This window comes from Camelus ferus, chromosome 9, assembly GCF_009834535.1.
Source record: "Camelus ferus isolate YT-003-E chromosome 9, BCGSAC_Cfer_1.0, whole genome shotgun sequence".
Lineage (NCBI taxonomy): Eukaryota > Metazoa > Chordata > Mammalia > Artiodactyla > Camelidae > Camelus > Camelus ferus.
Window position 1 is genome coordinate 41,985,111 of NC_045704.1, and position 21,867 is coordinate 42,006,977.

The 21,867-nt window shown below is 45.2% G+C and overlaps 1 protein-coding gene across 3 annotated transcripts in view; it reads right to left on the reverse strand.

Moving 5' to 3' along the window:
* The window catches only part of CDH11 (cadherin 11), a 141,862-nt gene that overhangs the window by 40,078 nt on the left and 79,917 nt on the right, over positions 1 to 21,867 (reverse strand). For all 3 annotated transcript variants that reach the window (XM_032486455.1, XM_006189294.3, XM_014563101.2), the window contains exons 3-4: positions 6,565 to 6,965; positions 687 to 981 (exon numbers count right to left, since the gene is read on the reverse strand). In XM_032486455.1, the coding sequence (XP_032342346.1) occupies positions 687 to 981; positions 6,565 to 6,792 (523 nt within the window). In that variant the 5' untranslated portion in view covers positions 6,793 to 6,965. The remainder of the gene's footprint in view (positions 1 to 686; positions 982 to 6,564; positions 6,966 to 21,867) is intronic.

The window sequence follows — 21,867 nt, forward strand, 5'->3', positions numbered from 1 at the left end:
CATGTGATAAAAGACATACCTGCTTCTGCATTAGTCTAACAGATGGTGACACAGTGTCATGGTTAGGTCTGTAGTCTGGATCCACTTAATAGCTCAGACGACCTTGGATAAATTAGTTAACCTGTTTCTAGCTTGGGTTTCCCATCTGCAAAATATGTCAAATAGGACCTACCTCATTGCAAAGATGAATCATTGCAAAAATTAAATGCAACAGTGCATGTAAATCATTAATTAGCACGGTGCCTACATGCTACAAATATCGCTGCCGCTGTCACTTCTTGAATACTGACATGCACCAGTGACCAAACGCACGTTATGTCTAATCCTGCATGACTAGAAACTTTTACTCCCATTTTACAGAGGAGAAACTCAGGCTAAGAGAACAGATGTCACCGATGCCAAGTCACACAAGTTAAGAAGCACCAGAGCCAGGATGACTTGGCTTCCATCACGTTCCTCCCACTCCTCCACACTTCCTGATATTTCATAAGTTTAGCGTTTAAAACCTCAGGGTGATTTAAAATATCTGAAACTTCAGCTACATACATGAAATATTTTGTTTGTTATTTTGCCATGGAAGATACAGCATAACTTCTATTTCCTGACCAGGGAGAAGGGGCACCAGCCCACCCACCCGCAGAGACACCAGGCCTGTAGGTGGTGCCGGGGTCCCCTGCTGTACGCACCCACGTTGGACCTCTCGGGCACGTTGGCGTGATAGGTCTCGTGTAAGAACTCGGGAGGGTTGTCATTGATGTCCTGGACCTTGACAATGAATTCCGATGGCGGTTCCAGGGGCCGGTTGGTGTCCCTGTCCACCGCCTGAGCCATCAGTGTGTACTGGGCTCTCTCCTCTCGGTCCAATGTCTTGGTGGCATGAATATTCCCTGATTTGTCATCAATCACAAAAATGGTTCCGGCTCCTTCACCTGAGAGAATGTATTTAATGTTCCCATCGCCAGAGTCAATATCGGAATGAAGCTAGGAAAAAAGAAACCGAGATTTGTAATTCCATGTCAGGTGCGCTGGGGAGGCAGAGACTCATTTACAGGCTTTTACTACAGTACACTGTGTACACACACACACACACACACACACACACCATGAGAGGCAGACGTTCTCACACCATTTTACACATGAACAAATGGAATCTTAGAGAAGATAACTCTTGGCCAAGGTCACACAGCTGGGGAGCCATGACACCACAGTCCAAAAATTTTTTATAAATTGTAAGATTCATTCTCTCCCTCCTCCCCTCCCGTGACATATGAACACATACAAAATATATATACATATATAGATAGTTATTTTGTAAGAAATATATGCATTTGAAAGAAAATTAAGAACACACATTTATGCAATAAGTAAATCTCAGTTCCGACTCCCATTCCTTCATTTCCTTGCTCAGAGAGAGAGTGCGGTTGTTACCAGTTTCTTGTGGATCCTCTACAACACATTCTATGCCTGTGTAAGAATATCCATACTGATACTCCTGCCCTGGTTTATTTTTAGGCAATAAAAGGCACAGTGCACGTACCACTCTTCACCTCTGTTTTCCTACAGGAGTAAATAAGGTGACCCTTCCACACTGCTCCATACAGATCGACCTCATCCACTATCTGGATGTTATTTATGATCATATTTTTAGCAGTCCTCTTCCAAAGGTCCCCAAGGTTGTTTCCAGGCTTTTGTTACCACAAACAATTCACTGATCAGACTTTCTAGAAGACCCTGTGTGTGGCCCAGGAAGGAGGAGGATTTGTGGATGTGCCCTGCCTGGAGACTCTCCCGTCCTCAGCACAAGCACGGGGCGGCTGGCCCGGGATGATAGCAGCTTCTTAGACGATAGAAAGAACCTCAGATATCCTTGGGCCGTCCGCCTCTCTTAACAAAGCCCAGAGAAACAATGGTGTTTGCCTAAACCCATGCTCGGCAAGGCCAGGAAGTCATCCAGGTCTCCTAACTACCCGGCCGCTATCTGTCTGCCTTGACTCTGCTCTGTGCTTTGTAACACGGAACTCCCCTCAAAGACCACATCCAATTTCCCTGTAGCAATAAACTCTTCACTGTACCTTGCTGTCCAACCTCAATTTCTGCAGCTGTCATCTTAATCTGACTTCCTCTGCCTTCATTTTACCCTTTTCGTGGGAAAAGATAAGCATTACTTTTACTGTTCTCATAGGCTTCAAGAGTAGCCAAGTGGATAAAAGGCTCTTGGTTCTACCTACTATATAAGAAAACCTAGTATAAAGTAAAAAGCTTGATTCAAAAGGTATTGATAATGATAATACTACTTATTATTTATAACTTACTATTATCTTATTGCTTATTACTATCAATGTCATTTTAATATTATTATTAATGCCATTTTAATTATTACTCTTAGGAAACCAAGGCCTGGAGAGCTTGCCCAGAATCACAAAGCAAGACTGAATACACTGCTTTTTAAATGTTCTTGTATTGTTTCAATTTCCCAAAAAATATCTAGTTGATTTGCAGTGCCTCGGTGAAGCACGAAGTATCTCAGCTTCAAGCGGATACCTGTAGGCACAAATTATGTTTTGATTTTAGTCCATAGTGCTTCTCAGGAAAAGAAGGAAAAAAGCACACTTTCCTTCAGAACTCACTATCCATAAAAACCCACGTGTTGTCATGAAATTATGGCTACACAATTCTTACGAATAAGGCAGAATGTGAGTATTCTACTAAGCGATTTGAACGTATGAACCAAATTGTCCCAATCTTCATACAGTTTCCCCAGTAAGGGCAGGATCCCTGCCACCATCCCCCCCCCCCCCCGTCTCTCCCATCAGTCAACCCCCAGCAATAGTTTGCATTTGTTTGTTTCCCCGCCTCAGACCTGACAAAAGTCAGAGGCTCAGGCGGGTTAACGTGGAACAAGGAAATCAATGCAACGCGTGTTTAATAGAAGTGCCTAAGGAAGAATGTTTCCAGGGACCTCCATATGCTACATGTGAATTTGGCAAAACTCTTGGGAATTAAACAGATACGATTTCATGATAAACCAAATAACTAAACACAAAAACAAAAAACTTTAAAAATTACTGCTCATTATTTTTATCTTATTTTCAGAGTTTGAGGTTAGATATGAATTTTTTTTTCTCTCTCCATACAACCAACAGCGATACTTATTAGGTTCAATACAAAAAGCAGTTTGGGAAAGCTTTCAGTGCTATCAAGGGACCCAGTCACTGAGACAAACACAGTTCCTAACTCCCAAGACTGATGGCTTCCCATCTGCAGATCACAGCGTGACAGACTGTGCTTCCTGCAGGAAATCTAAAAGTCCATGGTTTGAGGCAAGAACATATAACGGAATAAAGACAGTCTCTTCAGCAAATGGTGTTGGGAAAACTGGACAGCTGCATGTAAATCAGTGAAGTTAGAACACTCCCTCACACCATACATAAAAATAAACTCAAAATGGCTTACAGACTTAAACGTAAGACAAGATACAATAAATCTAGACAAAAACATAGGCAAAACATTATCTCATATACATCTCAGCAATGTTCTCCTAGGGCAGTCTACCCAGGCAATAGAAATAAAAGCAAAAATAAACAAATGAAACCTAATTAAACTTACAAGCTTTTGCACAGCAAAGGAAACCACAAGCAAAACAACCACCTACAGAATGAGAGAAAATACTTGCAAAAGATGAGACTGACAAGAGCTTGATTTCCAGAATATATAAACAGCTCATACGACTTAATAAGAAAAAAACAAACAACCCAATCCAAAAATGGGCAGAAGACCTAAACAAGCAATTCTCCAGTGAAGACATACAAATGATCAATAGGCACATGAAAAAATGCTCAATATCACTAATTGTCAGAGAAATGCAAATCAAAACTACAATGAGGCATCACCTCACACCAGTCAGAATGGCCATCATTCAAAAGTCCACAAACGATAAATGCTGGAGAGGGTGTGGAGAAAACTGAACCGTCCTACACTGTTGGTGGGAATGCAGTTTGGTGCAGCCACTGTGGAAAACAGTATGGAGATTCCTCAAAAGACTAAAAATAGACTTACTATATGATCCAGCAATCCCACTCTTGAGCATATATCCAGAGGGATCCTTAATTCAAAAAGACACCGGCACCCCAATGTTCATAGCAGCACTATTTACAATAGCCAAGACATGGAAACAACCTAAATGTCCATCAACAGATGACTGGATAAAGAAGTTGTGGTATATTTATACAATGGAATACTACTCAGCCATAAAAAAATAATAAAATAATGCCATTTACAGCAACATGGATGGCCCTGGAGATTGTCATTCTAAGTGAAGTGAGCCAGAAGGAGAAAGGAAAATACCATATGATGTCACTCATATGTGTAATCTAAAAAAAAAAAACAAAGACAAGTGAACATATTTATAAAACAGAACAGACTCACAGACATAGAAAACAAACTTATGGTTACAGAGGGGAAGGGGATGGGAAGGGATAAACAGGCAGTTTGAGATTTGCAGATACTGACTGGTATATATAAAATAGATAAACAAGTTTATACTGTATAGCACATGGAACTATATTCGATATCTTGTAGCTTATGGTGAAAAAGAATATGAAAACAAATGTATGTATATTCACGTATGACAGAAGCATTGTGCTGTAACCAGAAATTGTCACAACATTGTGAACTGACTATACTTCAATTAAAAAAAAAGTTCATGGTTTGCCAAATTCCACTCTTTCAGAGCATCCTAAATCACTCCACCTTGAATGTCATCAAATCAAAGGTCATTAGGGAACAAGTCATCTAGTGTAGTCCTCCTGTTCAAGGGGAACTCAGATCAGCATAATCACAAAGAAAGAACATAGCATCCAACCACTTGACTTCGATTCCCCCATCCACCTTGACATCAGACTCGTTCCCATGTGCCTCGATTTTCAAGATCACTCATTACTTCCCCTTCCTCTCCCTTTTCCCTCTGCCTCTTAGTAGCTATGACAACAGCTTGCTCCACAGAGATGCTGAAATGGCTCTCAGGTCCTGTCTCTCCTACAACCCAATCCTGATACACACCCTGCTCCCTACCAAGGAGGTCCCTGCAGCAGAGGTCCTATTTTCTCAGAACAATTCATGCACAGCTCTCCACATTGCTCAAGCCACACGGCCCTACATGACTGGCATCTCTTCCTCTCTCGGCACAGAGCCCATCTTCTGGACAGAACGAATTCTTCGTGCCAGTGATTCCCTTGTGCTCCCACTTCTCAAGACTACTTCTATTTTGGGTGTAATCTTTCCATTTTGGATATAAATAAATTAAATTGCCTTGGTATATCTCTTCAAAAAGCTACTTTCTTATAGCCCTGAACAATATTGAGACGCTAATATGAACTTCCTCCAGAGACGTCTATTTCATAAATACGGAATGCTGTTCTCAGCTTGAACAGCAACTAAGACAGCTTTGTTGGAATCTATGAGGCTCACAAATCAGCACCCCCTCAAATCTGCTCTTGTCCCTTTTCCCCCCTCCCTGGGTAACTCCTACTCCTCTTTCAGGTCACAAGTATTATCACTGTCTCCATGAAACCTTCCTTCACCCCTCCCAGACAGTACCATGTAAATTCATAATCACGTCTACTGAATTTCTTCATTATTCTACTCCTCACTTTATTATCTTTTTAATTGCTTAGGTAACTGTCTCTTTTCCACTAGTCCCTGAACTCTGAGGCCAGGGACCACTTCACCCTAGGTTACCATTTGCTTTGCTCTGTACCGGCTCATAGCAGGCTTTCTGATCTTATGCATGAACACCTCTCTGCTTGCAGTTAACGTCACCATCCTCTGAGAGACAGCTGTACATTTTACTGTAAGTGACAGTCAGTTTTTCAAACATATTTTGGACTCTCTTTCTACCCCTGCACTTTTTGGCACCAGTCCACAGAGAACGCAGGATCTGGGTAGAGCTAAGATTCTCCAGCCTTCCAAACTGGTTTTCGCCATCCCTAAGCCAAAGTGGATAAAATCCCACCCATTCTTAAGACATATCCATTCATCTCCTCAAATATGCACAGAGGCTTCCCCCAACCTGGGCTTTAGCACAACCCGGGGACACAATAGTGATGCTGTTCCTGATGGAAAAGTAGCTTCAGGTGGAGGTGGGGAGACAGATGAACGCATAGACACATGCGCTGTGAAAAGGATAGCTATGATGAAAAGAGCACAGAGAGTTAGGAGAACACAAAGGAGGGCACCCAAGCTGGGTTTGAGTGTGGTCGGGGAAGTGTCCGCAGTTGGAGAACGGCTAAATAATCATTTCCATTCAGCACACTATTGTGTAGCCATTAAAAACAGAGTTTTAGGGGGCATGACATTAAGTGGAAAACAGAAGTGTTCTTAACATGGCTAAGTCTATGAACTGGGGAAAAAAAAAAAAAGGCTGGAAGGATGTGTGAACAAGGACTTTGTGGTTTTTGCTGGATGGCCACACCATGATTATTCTCCCTCCTGGACTTTGCCTTGACCACACCCTGGTACCGGGAGGGAGGAGAGTGGGACGCGGACAATGAGCGACAGCAGCCTTACCCTGCCCACGAGCACGGGGTCCGGCCCGGTGTACTCCTCGATGACGAAGAACTGGTTCCAGACCCAGCCCCTCTTGGAGCGCTGCAGCACCTGGCCCTCCTTGCCCTTCTCATGGTGCCCGTGGAACGAGGGGCGCAGGTGGCTCCTCCGCTCGGCGGCGAAGGCCTGGCTGTGGCACAGCACACCCAGGCACACCAGGGCGGCTCGTAAACAGTAGTTCTCCTTCATTTTTGGTTACGTGGTAGGCACAGGACAAGGCAGCTGTCACCCCTTCCGCCAAGCGTGCGGCGGCCCTGGCAGATGGTGGCCTCCCAGACGCGTCACACAGACCTCTCTCGGGCTGGAATGTGTCTCCTCGCCGAGCACATCACGTCAGGGCTGCCCTCGTCCCCCGTCGGCCTCTGCAGGCAGAAGGGAAGGTCACATTAGTCACCGGCTCCATCCCCACTTCATTTCAGTTCCACTCAGTAAACACTGAGCCAGGCTGGGCCCTGTGAGGGCTTTGCTCTGGGTACCGAGGAGGCCAGCGCTGGTCAGAGATCGTCCCCGCTCTCAGTTTACCCCTGTGGTGGGTGAGACAAACACGTACACAGAGAAGCCCCTCAAGGTCTACAGGAGGATAAAACGTGTGCTGTGCAATCCAGCTGCCCAGGTCTGAGGGCCAGTTCTACACTTACTCGCTCTGGGTTTTGGCTCAGCTGACCCTGAGCTCTGCTTGCTCACTTATGAAATGGGCACCAGAATCGTACTGGCTGGCTGCAGGGCCTACACAGGGATCCTGAGCAATAACACGCCCCCGTCTCAGCACCAGGCCTGGTACTGTGGTAGGTGCCTCATGTTTACACTGTTATTAATGATCATACTTGTGCTTGGGGATGGTACTGTAATAGGGAAAGTTAGAGCATTATGGGCACCCAGGAGAGGAACACATAATTGATGGGGTTGAAGATGGAAATGGCAGACAGAGAGTGGGGCAGTTAAGGAAGACTTCCCAGAGGAGGGGATGGCTGGGCACAGCCCTCAAGATGAGTTACTGTGGTAAGAAGGGCATGGGTGGGATGTACCCAAAGCCCAGAGCTGGTCACAAGCACAGCAGTCCCAAGACTGTTCAGCGTGACTGGATGGTATAATGAAGGAGGAACGTAGCGATGGATCCTTCTAGACACAGGAGGTCGGGGCAGATCCTGAGATGGTCCTTGATGGCCACCAAAATGTTTACCAGTGTAACAATGGGTCAAATTCTCATTGGTGGATCAGTGAAGGCTACTGTGTCAATTCAGTGAGCAAGATTTGCTCTTGTCTGCTCCAATGCCGCCCCCCCCCCCACCACTGCCCAAGAAGCTGAAGATCCTACCTTAACCTGGAAGTCTTTCCAAGGATACTTTATAAGCTCTCTCCAACCAGGAAAAGCAAAATAAAGCAGCATTCCCCACCAACTGGTGGAAAGGTCTTGTTCCTGGCACCCAGCCATGACTCAGCGATTCACCAATAGTAAGGATGAGCCACTAACGCCTTTCCATGCCCCTTGTAGGTGTCTGACCCACAGTCACTCCAGTCCTCTCTCCAGCACACTGGTTCTCCTCTCTGGTCCTTAACTCCTGTCTCAGGTTCCTGGGCTTCTTCACTGGACTTAGTCTTTCTGGTGCTGGAAACTTAATTCTCCCCTAAGGAACTTGCCTTGCTCATTCCTATGTCTTAGGACCCCACATTTTCTCCCCAGACAACCATTCTTTCTCTTTGAAGCATCACCCAGACACCAGTTGGAACCCTAGTTCCCAGAAGGAGATGATGCTCACTACCACCCCTACCAGCAACAGTGAGAGACTCAGAAAATTGCCAGGCACGGGGGATGGCCCACTGATGCTGAGGATGACACTTCATTTCAGCACCAGCTGGTCTAAATGAAACTGGTGAGATTCCTGAGTGTTGTAGGAATAAAAAACCATCCTCTGTTTCTTTGCTATCTAACTTGGATGAAATGGCTGGGAGGAAGAGGGGAACAGGAAAGAGGGAGTCTGCACCTTGGCACAGTGGACTGTACTTAGACTTGGAGCTCAGGTAGACCTGGACTGGAATGCTGCTTCCATGTATTTCAAGCCGGGTGGCCTTGGGCACACCAGGCCAGCACTCTGAGTCTCCACAGCCTCATCTGGAAGGCAGGGATGATAGGAATCGGGGCAGGCAGGCAGGGCTGGAGACAGAGTGGGCACGGGGCACACACTGGGTCTCTCCCTGTCTTTCCAGAGCACCACAGCCCAAGTCCACAGGCCTCACTCGGCAGAAGGAGGTGCTCCTGCCCTGCAGGTGGAGATGCCTCAAAGACAGGAAGAGTTGCTTTCTCTAAGAGGTACAGAGGAGTAGGAGTCACATGGAGACACCACAGCCCTCTGGCCTTCAAGGTCTCGAAAATAAGGGCACTGGTGGAATTCCAATTTGTTGGTGCGGAACCCCTTCCTTCCTGAGGCTCTTTGACTTCAGCACCCCAAGCCTTTCGGCTTCCTTTGTAATACGGCAAACTGGCATCTGGGGAGGCCACAGATGTGCAGTCATTTCAGGTGTCCCTCACTGTCCTCAATGCCACTTTATGGATGTATTATGTAAGTCTCTTTTCAAGGAACAGGGAGTTTGGTGTTTGTTGTTGACAGACCTCAGGATACACAGTAAAAGACTGTGGAAGAGAAAGAAAGATTCAAAAGACAGTCATCATCTAACAGCTTCACCCTGAGACTCAGGCATATTAATAATACATCAAATGCTGTTTCTTGCAAGGCAAACTGCATGGAAACACCCCAGGTAGGGACCAGGAGGAGTTAGGTCCTAAAATGAGGCCATGCGAAGCAACAGGAAGACCCCTGCACTTAAGAAAGCCCAAGCTATGATTAAGAGTCTGCCACTAGCTTGTGGTGGGACCTCCTCAGTCTCCCTCAGGGAGGCTCTGCCTCGTTCTCTGTAAAGTGAAGCCAGTGGGTGACGTTTTCTGCAAGTGGCTCTCAGCTTCACGTCCTTGTTTGGACTTCTGGCTGAGAGATTTTAGGGAACTTGCGATTCATACACCATCTTCTTACTAGACTGGATGCCTCTTAATGGTTGGAAGGATATCTTATTCACAATTACATGTCCAGTGCCTGAGCTCAAAGCAGGACACCAATAAAATCTGAATGTATGGTTTGAACCTCCTACTCTACTTTCAGATTTGGTATCCCACCACAGAATCTCAAGAAGGAGAAATAGAAAAGAAAAAGCATATGGTGCAACAAGATCTGTGCCCACTGCACACCACGCCAAGTATTAAGTGTTCACTCACACAGTGATAACTTACTCTTGCATACAGACCGTGAAGTGTATTTGAAAGAAAAGGTTTAGTTAAAGTTGATGTTTCTGCACCTCTTTTTTTCTGGCTGCCATTTTGCTGTGAAGCACAATTACTTCTGACACTCAACATGTTGAAACAAGATGACAACTTTTTTTTACTTTATAAAAAAAATTTTAGCTTGATCTTAATGAATTTAAGAGTTTCCACATGACCAATAAACAATACATGTCATCCTCTGTCACAAAGGTAAAATTATTTTCTTCTGTTGGAAAGAATAGCAAAACCAAGTTGCTTTTAAAGTAATCACCAGGCGCATTATTTATATGAATGCATGTACGACATAAAGTTACTTTAATAGTTAATCTCAAGTATGTACAAGATGAATTTCAAGACATGATTTTTAAAAAATCCAATTTCAGAATGAAAGTTTACTTAGGAAAAGATTTTTCTAGCCACTGTTCTGAAAACTTTACAAATAGTAACTCATCTATTAAATTCTACAACAAACTTATGAATGGGTGTTATGAATATTCTTTTTAAAGGATGGAAACTGAGGCCTGGACAGAGTAAACAACTTATGCAAAGTTATGTTTCTGATAAATCGCAGAGCTGGGTTTGAACCCGTGACATCTGGCTCTGGAGTCTGTGTCCTTAACCAGTGAGCAACACCGACTATCACCACTGGTTGGTTTCTGAGGTTCATAAGGAAATCATACAGACGCTGTAATAAGAACAGTAACCCAGAAGCCACCTGTAAGTAAACCAACATTAGAACTCAATATATGCTCATAATATAACTATGATGAAAATGTTAGCAACAGTTAACATCTGTCCATTGTTAATTATCTCCCTAACATTCTTCTAAGTGCTTTCAACTGAGTTGAGTCAAATTTTCACAATAACTTTACAAGGTGCTATTGCTGTTATCCCCATTTCACAGATAAGTAGTCTGAAGCATAGCAAGATTAAGGAACTTGCTTACAGTTCCAGAGCCAGCAAGTGGAGGAGCTGGGATATGAACCCTGGATGTTTGGTTCCAAGGTCTCCATCCCTATTCCCTACAGTCCTGTGTGTTATTGCCTCTCCAAGGGAAGGCTGCAGATCCAACACGGGCACACATCCCCAGACACTCACAATAATGTCATGATGAAAATAAGTTCTGGTGGCACTGTGATTGGGGGCGGGTAACGCTGTGACTAAAATATTGAAACCAAACCAGAAGGAAGAAGATAAAGCATTTTACAGCAATGGTCAAGGTAAAGATAACAAGAGGGATGAACAGGAGGTAATTATATCAGTTCATCAACAACACAGTACAGCCAGGTCCTAAACAGCACCAGCACATCTTTTCTTTTTTATTTTTTAAACCCCGTTGCAGAATTTCTAAATGCACAGGTCAAAAAAATGTGTTCAGAAAGATGATTGTTATTTGAGAAGTGCTTCTGAAATCTAGAAATCTGCTTGATGTACGCAGTGGTAGAGAGTCGGCAGGAATCACGCATGAAAATGAGGCAGGAGACCGCCCTCCTAAGAAGACCTTGACGTTGGTAATAACTCAGGAAATACATCAATGTTCTAATTGGTTTCAATAAAGACCCCCAAGGCAGTTCTTGAACAGTCCTTCCATTAAAGCGCTTTCTAGCCGCATGCCAGAATGTCTAAGCATTGGAGTTCTACTAAAACATATAGAAGGACTTTATTTTATGATGGGAGCATATTGCTTGGGAAGAAAAAAATACACGTTGTTGAAAGTCACAGGAGTAATAACATGACAGGAAAATGGATTTGCAAAACCACCGGCTCTAAGTGGGAGGCTCGCCCCTCCATCTTGAGAGCAGATAGCACGTCATGAGCTACTGCGCCTTGAGCAGAAAGCTCTCTTGCTGTGCCTGCTTCTGTCTCCATGAAAGGAAATCACATATACGGGTGTTTAAGTGTATTTGGACTCCTGCTGGAACTTGTTACCGGGTAGAGAAAGAAAGACGAAAGCGCTTAGCAGAAAGCAAGCGGCTTTGGTTTCTTAGCGTTCTCCTCCCCTACAGAGCTGCAAGGATCAGACAGGCTGACCCCGTTCTTTTCATTTCCAGGGAGCTAATTTACAGTTAAAGACAGGTTATCATTACATTAAGAATATTGCCGAGGCCCACACCAGAACTCAAAACCTTATTCTTGCAAAGTGCGCAGTCCTCTTGTTGGGAGCGCAGGGGCTCTGGTCCCCACCTCAACAAACACAGCTTTGTAACCAATCGGATTCCATTATGCAAATTAATTCAAGCATATTTTATTCCCTGTTCAGATCGCATCACTCAGCACCGAGCTGGTCTCTAGTTTCAAATCGAATCACAGGAATTACGCCATGTCCGTGGAAATCACAGAGAACAGAGGAGAGGAAGTATTTACAAGAACTACTGAATCACATTTCTTCCCTCGATTTCTATGCTTGGAGCAAAGCATAAGCTTTGGGTAAAAATCACTTCTGCTCAGGTGCAAAACACACAGCAGAGACTGCAAAAAGGGCATTGTATATGTTACTCTGCTCTCTAATACCAAATGCAAATGTTAAAGTGGGCAGCAAAGAGGGCCCCTTATCAATGCCATGACCTTCTGGAAGGGCAAGTGGAAATTTTAAAACTGTTCCAATGAAAGTTTCTTTGTTTCTAGAGAAATAGAGACCCACAGGAGTGTCAGTTTGGAAGTGAAAAGCTCACCCACTGCCTGATGTTGGGAAGGGCTGGGTCCAAATCCTGGTTCCATCCCTTATGGGCTACACAGAATTAGGTAATCATAGTTGGGATTATCCGTGAGGAGGTGCTTGATTTTTCTAGTGCTGGGAAGTATACTCACGGCTTGGTGTACATCATTTAATTGTATTTGTACCACAACCGTATGTAAGGATCACCCAAGATATTATCTACAAGGAAACTGAAGCTCCAAGTGGTGAAGTCCATCGCTCAAGGGTACACCCTCATCACAGGCAAGGCCACAATTCAAATCCAAGTTTTTGTGACTGCAAAACCCAAGCTTTGGCCTTCCCTGGCTCCCAAACTCTGAGAGTCGACCCCCACCCCCCGCCCCCAATCTTCAACACAAGGAGATTGCATGATCCACCTCCAAGGACGATCTGAACTCCAAAATTGTATTTGACATTGAAAAGAATCTTTGTTAGTTGTGACTTTCACTTATTTTTAAGTGTGTACAATTCACCTTTCTATTCCTAGGCTTTTATGGCCACAGAGTATCCAAGGAATCCAGCTTAAGTCCTGAGACCCCCAGACATATAGAATCTTTCACTGATTATCTTTTCAAGTAATTAAATCCACTTTAAATAAGATGACTAAATACAATGTGTGCAGTGAGGAACATTATTTTTGCTCTACTCAATCCTTAAGATGGTCTTTTTCTCATTGTAATACTTTTGAATGTTAATCATTAAGATGAATAAAATACATCCATACACACAGGAAATAACGTTGTCAGCCAGTGTTGTCTCAGGCTGTGAATAAACACCCTATATGAATGTGTGGATTCTCTTGCATGAATGAAAGTACCCGAGGGAAGATTAGAGCAAAAATGGTCAAACAGATGCTCAGCGTAAGGTAGCATCATTTGTGGTATCAAAGGCCTATGTGTAACTCTCTCTTTGTCTCAGAGCAGTAATGTCAGAGCAGGCAGATAGCTAGATATGAGCAGAGAAAGGGGGACACAGACCAAATGGCAGGAATGGGGCAGAAAGGGGGGGCACAGGCCAAATGCAGGAAACCACACATCATGTAAGCAGCAGGGGTTCCTGGGCAGAGAAAGAAAAGCAGGAACCTTGGGGCTGATAAGGGATCATGCCTTTTGGGATGACAAGTGGCCTGGAGAAGAACAAAGAAAGGTGAGAAAAGGCAGGAATTTCTAGCGTCCAAATGTGACCTTTTGCTCATTATGCCCTCATTTCAATAAAATTAGCCTTGCAGATCAGAAGTACCCATCATGCACCGACGCCATGACACTCCCAAGTCCAGACTAAATAAAGACAAAACTCCCTCCTCCCTTTGGGAAGGTGGAGTTGGGATGAAAATCAGGGAATACGACCCCAGACTTTTCTCTCCCCAGTGAATATTTTCCCCATTCATTTTTACACCCTATGTAACTAACTTGCCAAAGAAACTCAGGGCAGCCGCTCACCTGAGCCTGCCCGCTCTCCCCTGAGAGTGTACTATCCATCCTTTAATAAATCTTCACTTTACCCTTTTTTTAACCACTGAGTCTTGTCTCTGAATTCTTTCTGGGACAGGACAAGAACCTGGAACACCGGTTGCATCAATCGGCAACAGTAACTGTCTACAAAGCTTCATTTGTTGGTCCCTTCATTCAGCAGTAACTTTTCACAGTGCCAGACCTGGGTTGGGCCCTGGAGATACACAGGGTGTAATGCACCCCCGGTCTGTAGACTCTACCCCAGCAACGGTGAGACGATCGTCTCCGCAGGTAGATGATGGTATGACGCAGTTAAGTGCAAACAGGACCGGGTACAGGAACACAAAGGTTATAGTGACCCCATCTCTGCGGATGAATTTAACACATCACTCCTGCCTCCTGCCTGGCCTGCTCCAGCCTCTTCCTGGTGAGCGCCGGTATCCTCAGTCTCCCACGTCTGGAGATTCCACTCCCGCCCTGAGCCATGGATGAATGAACCACACCTGGTCTAGTGATAACCAAACCAGAAATGACAAATCGACTGCTGCTGGTTTCAGACTCTGTACCCTGGCCCAAAATGACACGCTGGGTCAGTGAGATTGCTCGGGAATGTGAATGAAGGAAAACGGGAACCATCTGCTGGTTAGTAAGGCAGCTGAAACAGAAAGGCTATGAGGCACCCGGAGATGGAGGAGCCACCACGAAGTGACACCCTGTGGCCCATGTTTCAGTGAAATCAAGGTATGAGCAACTCAGAAACCAAACAGAAACCAACGTGGCCTCTGTCACCAAGCTGCATAAATGGCAGAATGCATGGCCCTGTTCTCTGAACATCTTGGCAATCAAGGACTGCCCTCCTGCTGCTGTCTCCATGGGGCCCAGCCCTGCTGATAATCCTGTCCTGAATTTCTATGAGGTTGTTTACCCTGCCCGATGCATCAGATGACAAGAAGCCTCCTGTCCGTGAACTAACTTGAGTGTTTTCTTTTATCATCAAACAGCAGACCTAGTAAACTACAATGCTCAAGAGGAGAAGTTCCGTGGTTCTTCCCCCAGTCAAGGCTGAAGCACTGCAGCTGTGGAGAGTCTTTGTGCACAGATCATCTTTTTCTCCTCTGAATTCCCAAGGAACCCTGGGGCAACAGGACGTGCTAAAACAAGACAGCTATGTTCCAGCAAAGGTCTGCCACTGACAGCTGTGTTACCTTAGAAAGAAGCTTCTTCCTTTGGCACTAAGTTCCCCCTTAAATAGCCTATTGAGGGTACTCCCATGTCTACGGAGCCTGTGAGTCTGTGCTGTGCTGAGACAGAGCAAACTTCCCCTGGATGGAGGGCGATGAAGATCTTGCTTAGAAGGTCTGGATCTCAGATGGCAGAATTGCTCCAAGCACAACGCCAGGCGGCTCCACTTCCATCAGATACAATAGGAATGGTATCCTCTGGGACTAAGCAAGGCAGAGCTCTGCCAACGCGACAGGTCTTGAAACCCAGCAATAGGAATCAGGACTTCATGTGATGGACAGTGGGACTCCATTAAGGACTCTCGTCAGGAAACCGATGGAGTCCGTGCTGTCAGAGGTACAGAGGACACACTGACATGAGGAGTGGCAGTTCTGACACGGTGGTTGAGAGTCAGACGGGGTTAGAGGGTTACAGCGCACTTCTGTGTCTCTGCACTGTCATCCTGAAAACGTGAAAAACTCCGGGACAGGTCTCACATGGGGAGTGCTGAATGGGACAAGATGGCGCAGGAAGAGAACTTCGTATAGTGCTTGACATGGCCTGGTACACGGCAGGCGAGAAAGAGGATCAACCGGGAGTTTTGTTCCTTCAACAAGAATGTATAAATACAAGCCCTGGATACACAGACATGACTATAATATACATACAACATGCGATAAGGTGCAAGCCTTACTAAGGGCTCCAGGAGGCTGTCCATTAAGAAGAGATAAACAAAATGATACCTCTAACAGGGATTGCTCTATGTAGTAATAATGCGTGACTCTTAGGAGACTTCTGGAGTCATTGCAATATTCAGGTGGGAGGTAACATGGTTCAGAACTAGAAAAATAAGCCCTGTGTGGAGGAAAAGGGGCCTTTCTAGACACCGTGCAGATGTGAAGGGCCCTGGGAACAGGAGAGACTGAGGACAGAGGATGAGGCTGCAGTCTGAGGGGCGTGAGAAGGCAGTGGTGCTGCTCCTGCCTCCACAGGAGAAGCAGCCGGTCTGGGGACACAGAGCGTGAGTTTGGTTTTAAACATGTTAAGCTTGTCAAGTCAATGGATGATGCACAAGTGAAAAGCTCAGAGTAAGTTCGGTTTCCAGGTTCTTCCAGGAGGAGGTGTTGTCAGTATCAGCATTTCTGTTTCAAGTTTGGACATTCTGTTGCATCAATCAATCCTAGGATGTCAGAACTGGGGGAAACCCTGGCTCAGATTTTCTGCTCTTAGTCCTTCTTCAACAGACAAATGGGAAAACTGAGCTACAGAAATGATAAGTAACTTGCAAAACAAAAGGCAGCATGAACAAATCCCAAAGTGCTCACTTGACAGAGGGAAAATATAGGGAAAGGAGCAAGTATTAACAGTGAAAGATAATTTTATACCCTCTACCCCACCCTCCCCCCGCAACACCCGGCTTAAAAGCAGTCCTCCTTTTCAGACTATTTCTACGGAAACTGACCAGTCCAGGTTCCATAAGGGAACAGACATCAGAGATAAGGAGCTGGGATGGGAGCTCTCTTTAAAGATGATCAGTGGAGAACTGTTAGAGGGAAAACAATCTGCATATTCTCGTTAGAAGCTGACATCCTGCAGAGAACCACTTTCCACAATGTCTGTTTTTTTACAGCATAAACAGTAAGAGGAGGAATTATCCCAAGGTGGCCTTAATAACTGACAAGGACTTGATGTGGTTTTTTTGAAATAATTACTAAGGCGAGGAGAGAGAGTGCCTCCTATCACCACCGCCAAGAGCCTTTAGAATTCCGAGAAGGCCAGACCGTGACCCCAATCCACCGCAGTCCTCGTGCACCCGTCCAGCTTAATCAGCCACCGAACAGGAGTGAGAAATGCAGAGAGTCAAGCTGCTTCCAATTATCGGAAGCTTGATTTTTACCTGAGTGTTGGTGGGCTGATCTGGAGGTCTCTTTCTAATGTTACCTCCCCAAACTACACTATCATGCTAAGAGTAGACTAAACTCGGGCACATTTTTAAATGCCTTTTTTTCTCGTACCTTTATATATCCCGCGGAGGGTTCCCCTCCCTCCCTTGTTTTCAGAAAGCAGACACCAACAATAGCCTCATGATGATCATACCATGGTTTCAAATAATCCAGTCTTTGAAGCCTGATTCTTTCTTCTCAAAGGCATTAACGCCATTTATCAAAAGTAAGGGGATTTTTTTTTTTGAAAAAACGTTAAGCATTAAAGAAAAGTAATGGGATACAGCAAACTAGTCAGGTGCCTTGTACGAGTGCAGAGCGTTTTCTGAAGCACATGCCAACCACTCAGACGGGCAAGACTTTCAAAGGCAATGCTAAGTGTCTTTTGTGGGTCTCAGATAATATGGTTCACTTAATTAGATTTTCTATAATCCCAGGTTAATCCTACTGTGAATTACAGACGTGAGTTTTCACTCGCCTGGCAGAAACATCTATTCCTACAAATGCATTTTTGGGAAAAAAAAAATATATACGTTACGTATAATTCATTACCAGAGTCGTTACTGCAGCGAAGCCACTCTTTCCTCCCCCTCCACCAGGTAGAAGTGACCAGTTCCATTCCTTTGGATCACACTGTCCTTTTAAGCAATTTAATATAAGGGCACTTTTAACTCTCCTTATGTCTTCCTTTCTCCTAGGATATATGAAGTTCCCTACTTGGAGGGAACACAGCTAACTCCTCACTAAATTCCTTGTCCCTGAGTACAGTGATGTATATGCTGACAGGGCCTCTGTCCCTCATGTGGCTTAAAATTTAGACTAGTGTCTGTCTGACTCTAAACCATTTAAAATCAATGAAAGCAGGATTCAGGACTTTTGAAGTTTCAATGTACATTCAAGGTAAGAACCACTGGTCTAGAGCTATGCTATCCAATATGGTACCAAACTAAACACATGTGGCTTCTTATATTTAAATTCACTTAAATTAAATAAACTTTAAAATGTACTTCCTCCATGTGCTAGTCTCATTTCAAGTGCTCAATGCTCACTTCAATCATCATCAAAAAAAAAAAGTCCTATTATTAGTCAGTATTGGTCTTGAGCACTACAGCATCCTTCTTTGAAGCAGAAATGTCTGTTCAGTGAATGAAAGTATCCAAGACCCGCCATGAACGAACTCACAGTGCAACATCCAATCATTGAAACCTCAGTTTCCCTGACTGTTGAGTGAAGGGCTGGGTGAGACAGTGACTCTCCACATGAGATGAGCAGAATGCCCAGAAAGTCATGGGATAAGGGCTACGACAGGGTCGGGGTGGGGTTGGGGGATGAGTGAACCAGTGGGCCCCAGGCCCACAGCACACAGAGCACACAGCTAGATTCAGCAAAATGTTTCTTTGAAAAGCAGTTCAGCCGCATTTTAAAAAAGAAAAAGGAAAAAAGAAACTACTTCTGAGATCTTGATACCTGAGAGACTTGCTGTCTCAGTCCCGCGACGGTTAGTGAATTCCCGCTTCAGTGCCCGTAATCTCCTGGTTTAGGGAGGAGGTCCGGGCCCAGGAAGCTGGGGGGCCACTGACAACCGACAACTCACTTCACCTCTTGGAATGTGTTTCCTCTTATGAAAAGAAGGGCGAATGATGCAGGACCTCCCTGGCTCCCAGGTTAATTTGAGGGTCGAATGAGATAATGGATTGGGAAGCTCTTTGTAAAAGCGTAATGCGGGCTACACAGGTGCGGGGAAGCTTGAGGAAATGCTGACAGCAGCAGCAACTTCCATTCCTTTGGGTAACTTTTTAAAGTTTTGGCTTTTAACCTTTACTGGTGTGGACTGAGCTAAATGTAAATGAGCTGTTACTGTACAGAGGGGAGATGTGATTTCACTCCTTCTCTCTTCTTGCAGGGATAGAAAATCTGCCAGATGCTGCAAGTAAGGACATGGTCCCCTTTCCTGTGTGCCCCAGGACCCAAGGGGATTCCACAGTGGTGGCCTGTGAGGACACTGACCTCCACTGTAGCTCCTTGCCTGGGGGATGGGTGTGTGGCAGGGACAGGGGATGGCTGATTCCAACAGGGAAAGCTGTTACCATATATTAGGGCCCCAGACTCAACAGGGATACAGGCCAGAAGTCCCTCGGCAGAGACCAAGGGTCTTTCAGTCATCCTTGATGTGGGAGGAGAATGGAGCAACCACGGCGGGTGTGGACAAAGCTGCCAAGTATTGTCACAGGAGAGGCCTGGGCTCTCCCGACTGAATGAGTTCCGGGAGGCCGACGCGGCAAACTGCTCGTTCTCCCTTCAGCCTCTGCTTGAAACAGCCTGGCCCAGGGGGAGGAGGCGTGGCATAACTGTTAGTCACTTAACATCTACAAACTAGGTTCTGTTTTTCTTTTGAGCACCTACTGTGCGGCAGGCACTTGCTAGGTGCTTTACATAGATTCTTTATAACCTCTCTCCCTCCAGCACCTTCAGGAGTTTGGTATTACTGCCTCCTTTGTTCAAATAAGGAAACAAAGGCTTTTTTTTTTTCCCCCGAGAGCATTTGGTTTAGCTCCTATGGACAGTTAGTACCCAAAATGGAATTTGAAGCCATATACGGCCCATTGGGAGCTCTTGCCTTTTCACCTTTGGTGATGAACTTCTCTGTAGTTCTCCTCTGAAGGTCTTAGTTTTTCCTTCTGGGGATGCTCAGAGCTCACTTAGATGTTACTCCACCATTTAATAAATATGTGGAGGATTTCTACAACAGGTAAATGCTACCAACTGAGGTGAAACATATTCTTTGCTCTCAAGGAACTCAGGTTACTGGCATTTTTAGAGGGTAGGCATTCCCTCCAAGAGTCTTAAAATCGATTTTCCACTTCGAACACCACCAGTCCCTTTAACATTTCCTTAGAGGAACTGCCCCAACCCTTCCCCAGCTGCTCTCCAGCCTGCCCCCTTCTTCCAAATAGTCCTTGAAAGAATGAATCATGATTTTCAAGCCTCTCCCTCACAACATTTTCCACTTTAGAACAAAAATTTTTTATACATCCTTCACTGCCTCAGCCTCAGAGAAGGTGCTAATGAGTAATAAAATGCAAGTGGTGTAGGGAACTGTAGGAAGGCAGCCAGACAATAAATATCTTCTAACAAAAGGAACCAGCCCAACGTGAGACAGCTCTGTGAGATCTCATGAGCTAATCGCCATTGAGAAGACTGGGTATGTGGCTCATGGAAGGAGGGGTAGTGCCTTAGTAGAGGCCAGTCCCACACATCAAAGGTTCACCCAAGGGGAGGCCCAGAAGTAGTCTCCGACCGGAAGAGACTCAGTACCCACACTGCAAAGGAGATTCAATCCTGTTTCAACAGCAAATGGAAAGGACGTGACAATACCATTTTTTAAAAAATAAAATTACATAAGCCAACAAAAAATAGGAGACTTTAATCAGTGTATAGAGCACCAGTCCAATGGGGTATTTCCCCAGACATGCATGATTTTCCCAGGAGAAGCCTACGCAGCAGGGGGTGGCTTCTACCCTTGCTCTCATGAATGTTACTTACATCCTTTGACCAAGTAGCTCTTTCCAAAAAGATTTTATCAGAAAGGCAACCTTGCAATCCATGTGCCATCTCTAAGGTAGAAAGTGCTCTTCAGCATCACTAAGAGGAAGTCCCTTTGGACCAGAGATGCTCCAATTGAGCAAGGAGCTAATGAAGAAAGAACAACAAAGAAGCTACTGTAAGTCACGAACTGTACCATCAAGGACTGACTTAGCCTTCCTGGCAAGACGTCCATGACAGAGATGCCCAGTCTGACATCTCAAGGATGGTCCCACAAGGCCGTGGAAACATGGTTTGGTCTCCAGGTTCAGAGTCTGTTCCTGCTTCTGATTCCAACCACGACAGTGGGTGTCCCAGGCTTGGACCCTCTGCATCCCCAGGGTCTAAGTTCCCATCCTCCATCTCTTCCATGCATAGACATTTTAAGACCTAAACTCCCAACAACCTAATAAAACCCACCCTGAACTCACAGTGGGGGCGGGGTGAGGAGGGGGAAGAGATTCAGCATCTGAAAGCTACTTGATTTGACAAATGTACACACTCAGAAAATAACTAACCACCCCAGATTAAGTCAGCTCATTAAAATGAATGGTAAATATGAACATTCAGAGAGGTATACAGTATACTCAGGGTGGCACAGCCACTTCACCAAGAAAGGAGACAGGACCTAGATTTGGAAACAGATGGGCAGGGATTTTGAAAGATTGAAATGGAAGGACGATACTACAGCTTCCTCCTCATTCCTCCTCCGAAGCCGTGCTCTCCACATCACAAAAGCGGATGCCTTGTTTCCTGGGAAACCCACTACCTAGTCCTCACTGTGACTGTTGCTCTGCTGAGAAGCCCAGCTGGACAGTCCAGGGCACTGAGGGTCCACTTAGACCAGACCAGGTTTTTCCCCCAGGACTCTGCCCCTGCCTCTGGTATTTTTACCTACTGCTCGGGGTCTCACTTCTATCTGGGCAGAGGAGACAGTAAAGGATGCTGCCTCCTGCCTGTATCTGTGTATCTCTGGTGACGACTGTGCTCCTCCACCAGGTGGACATTCTTTGAACCAACTCAGAGGACTTTGGGATTCTGGGATCTTAATAGTTTCTACTG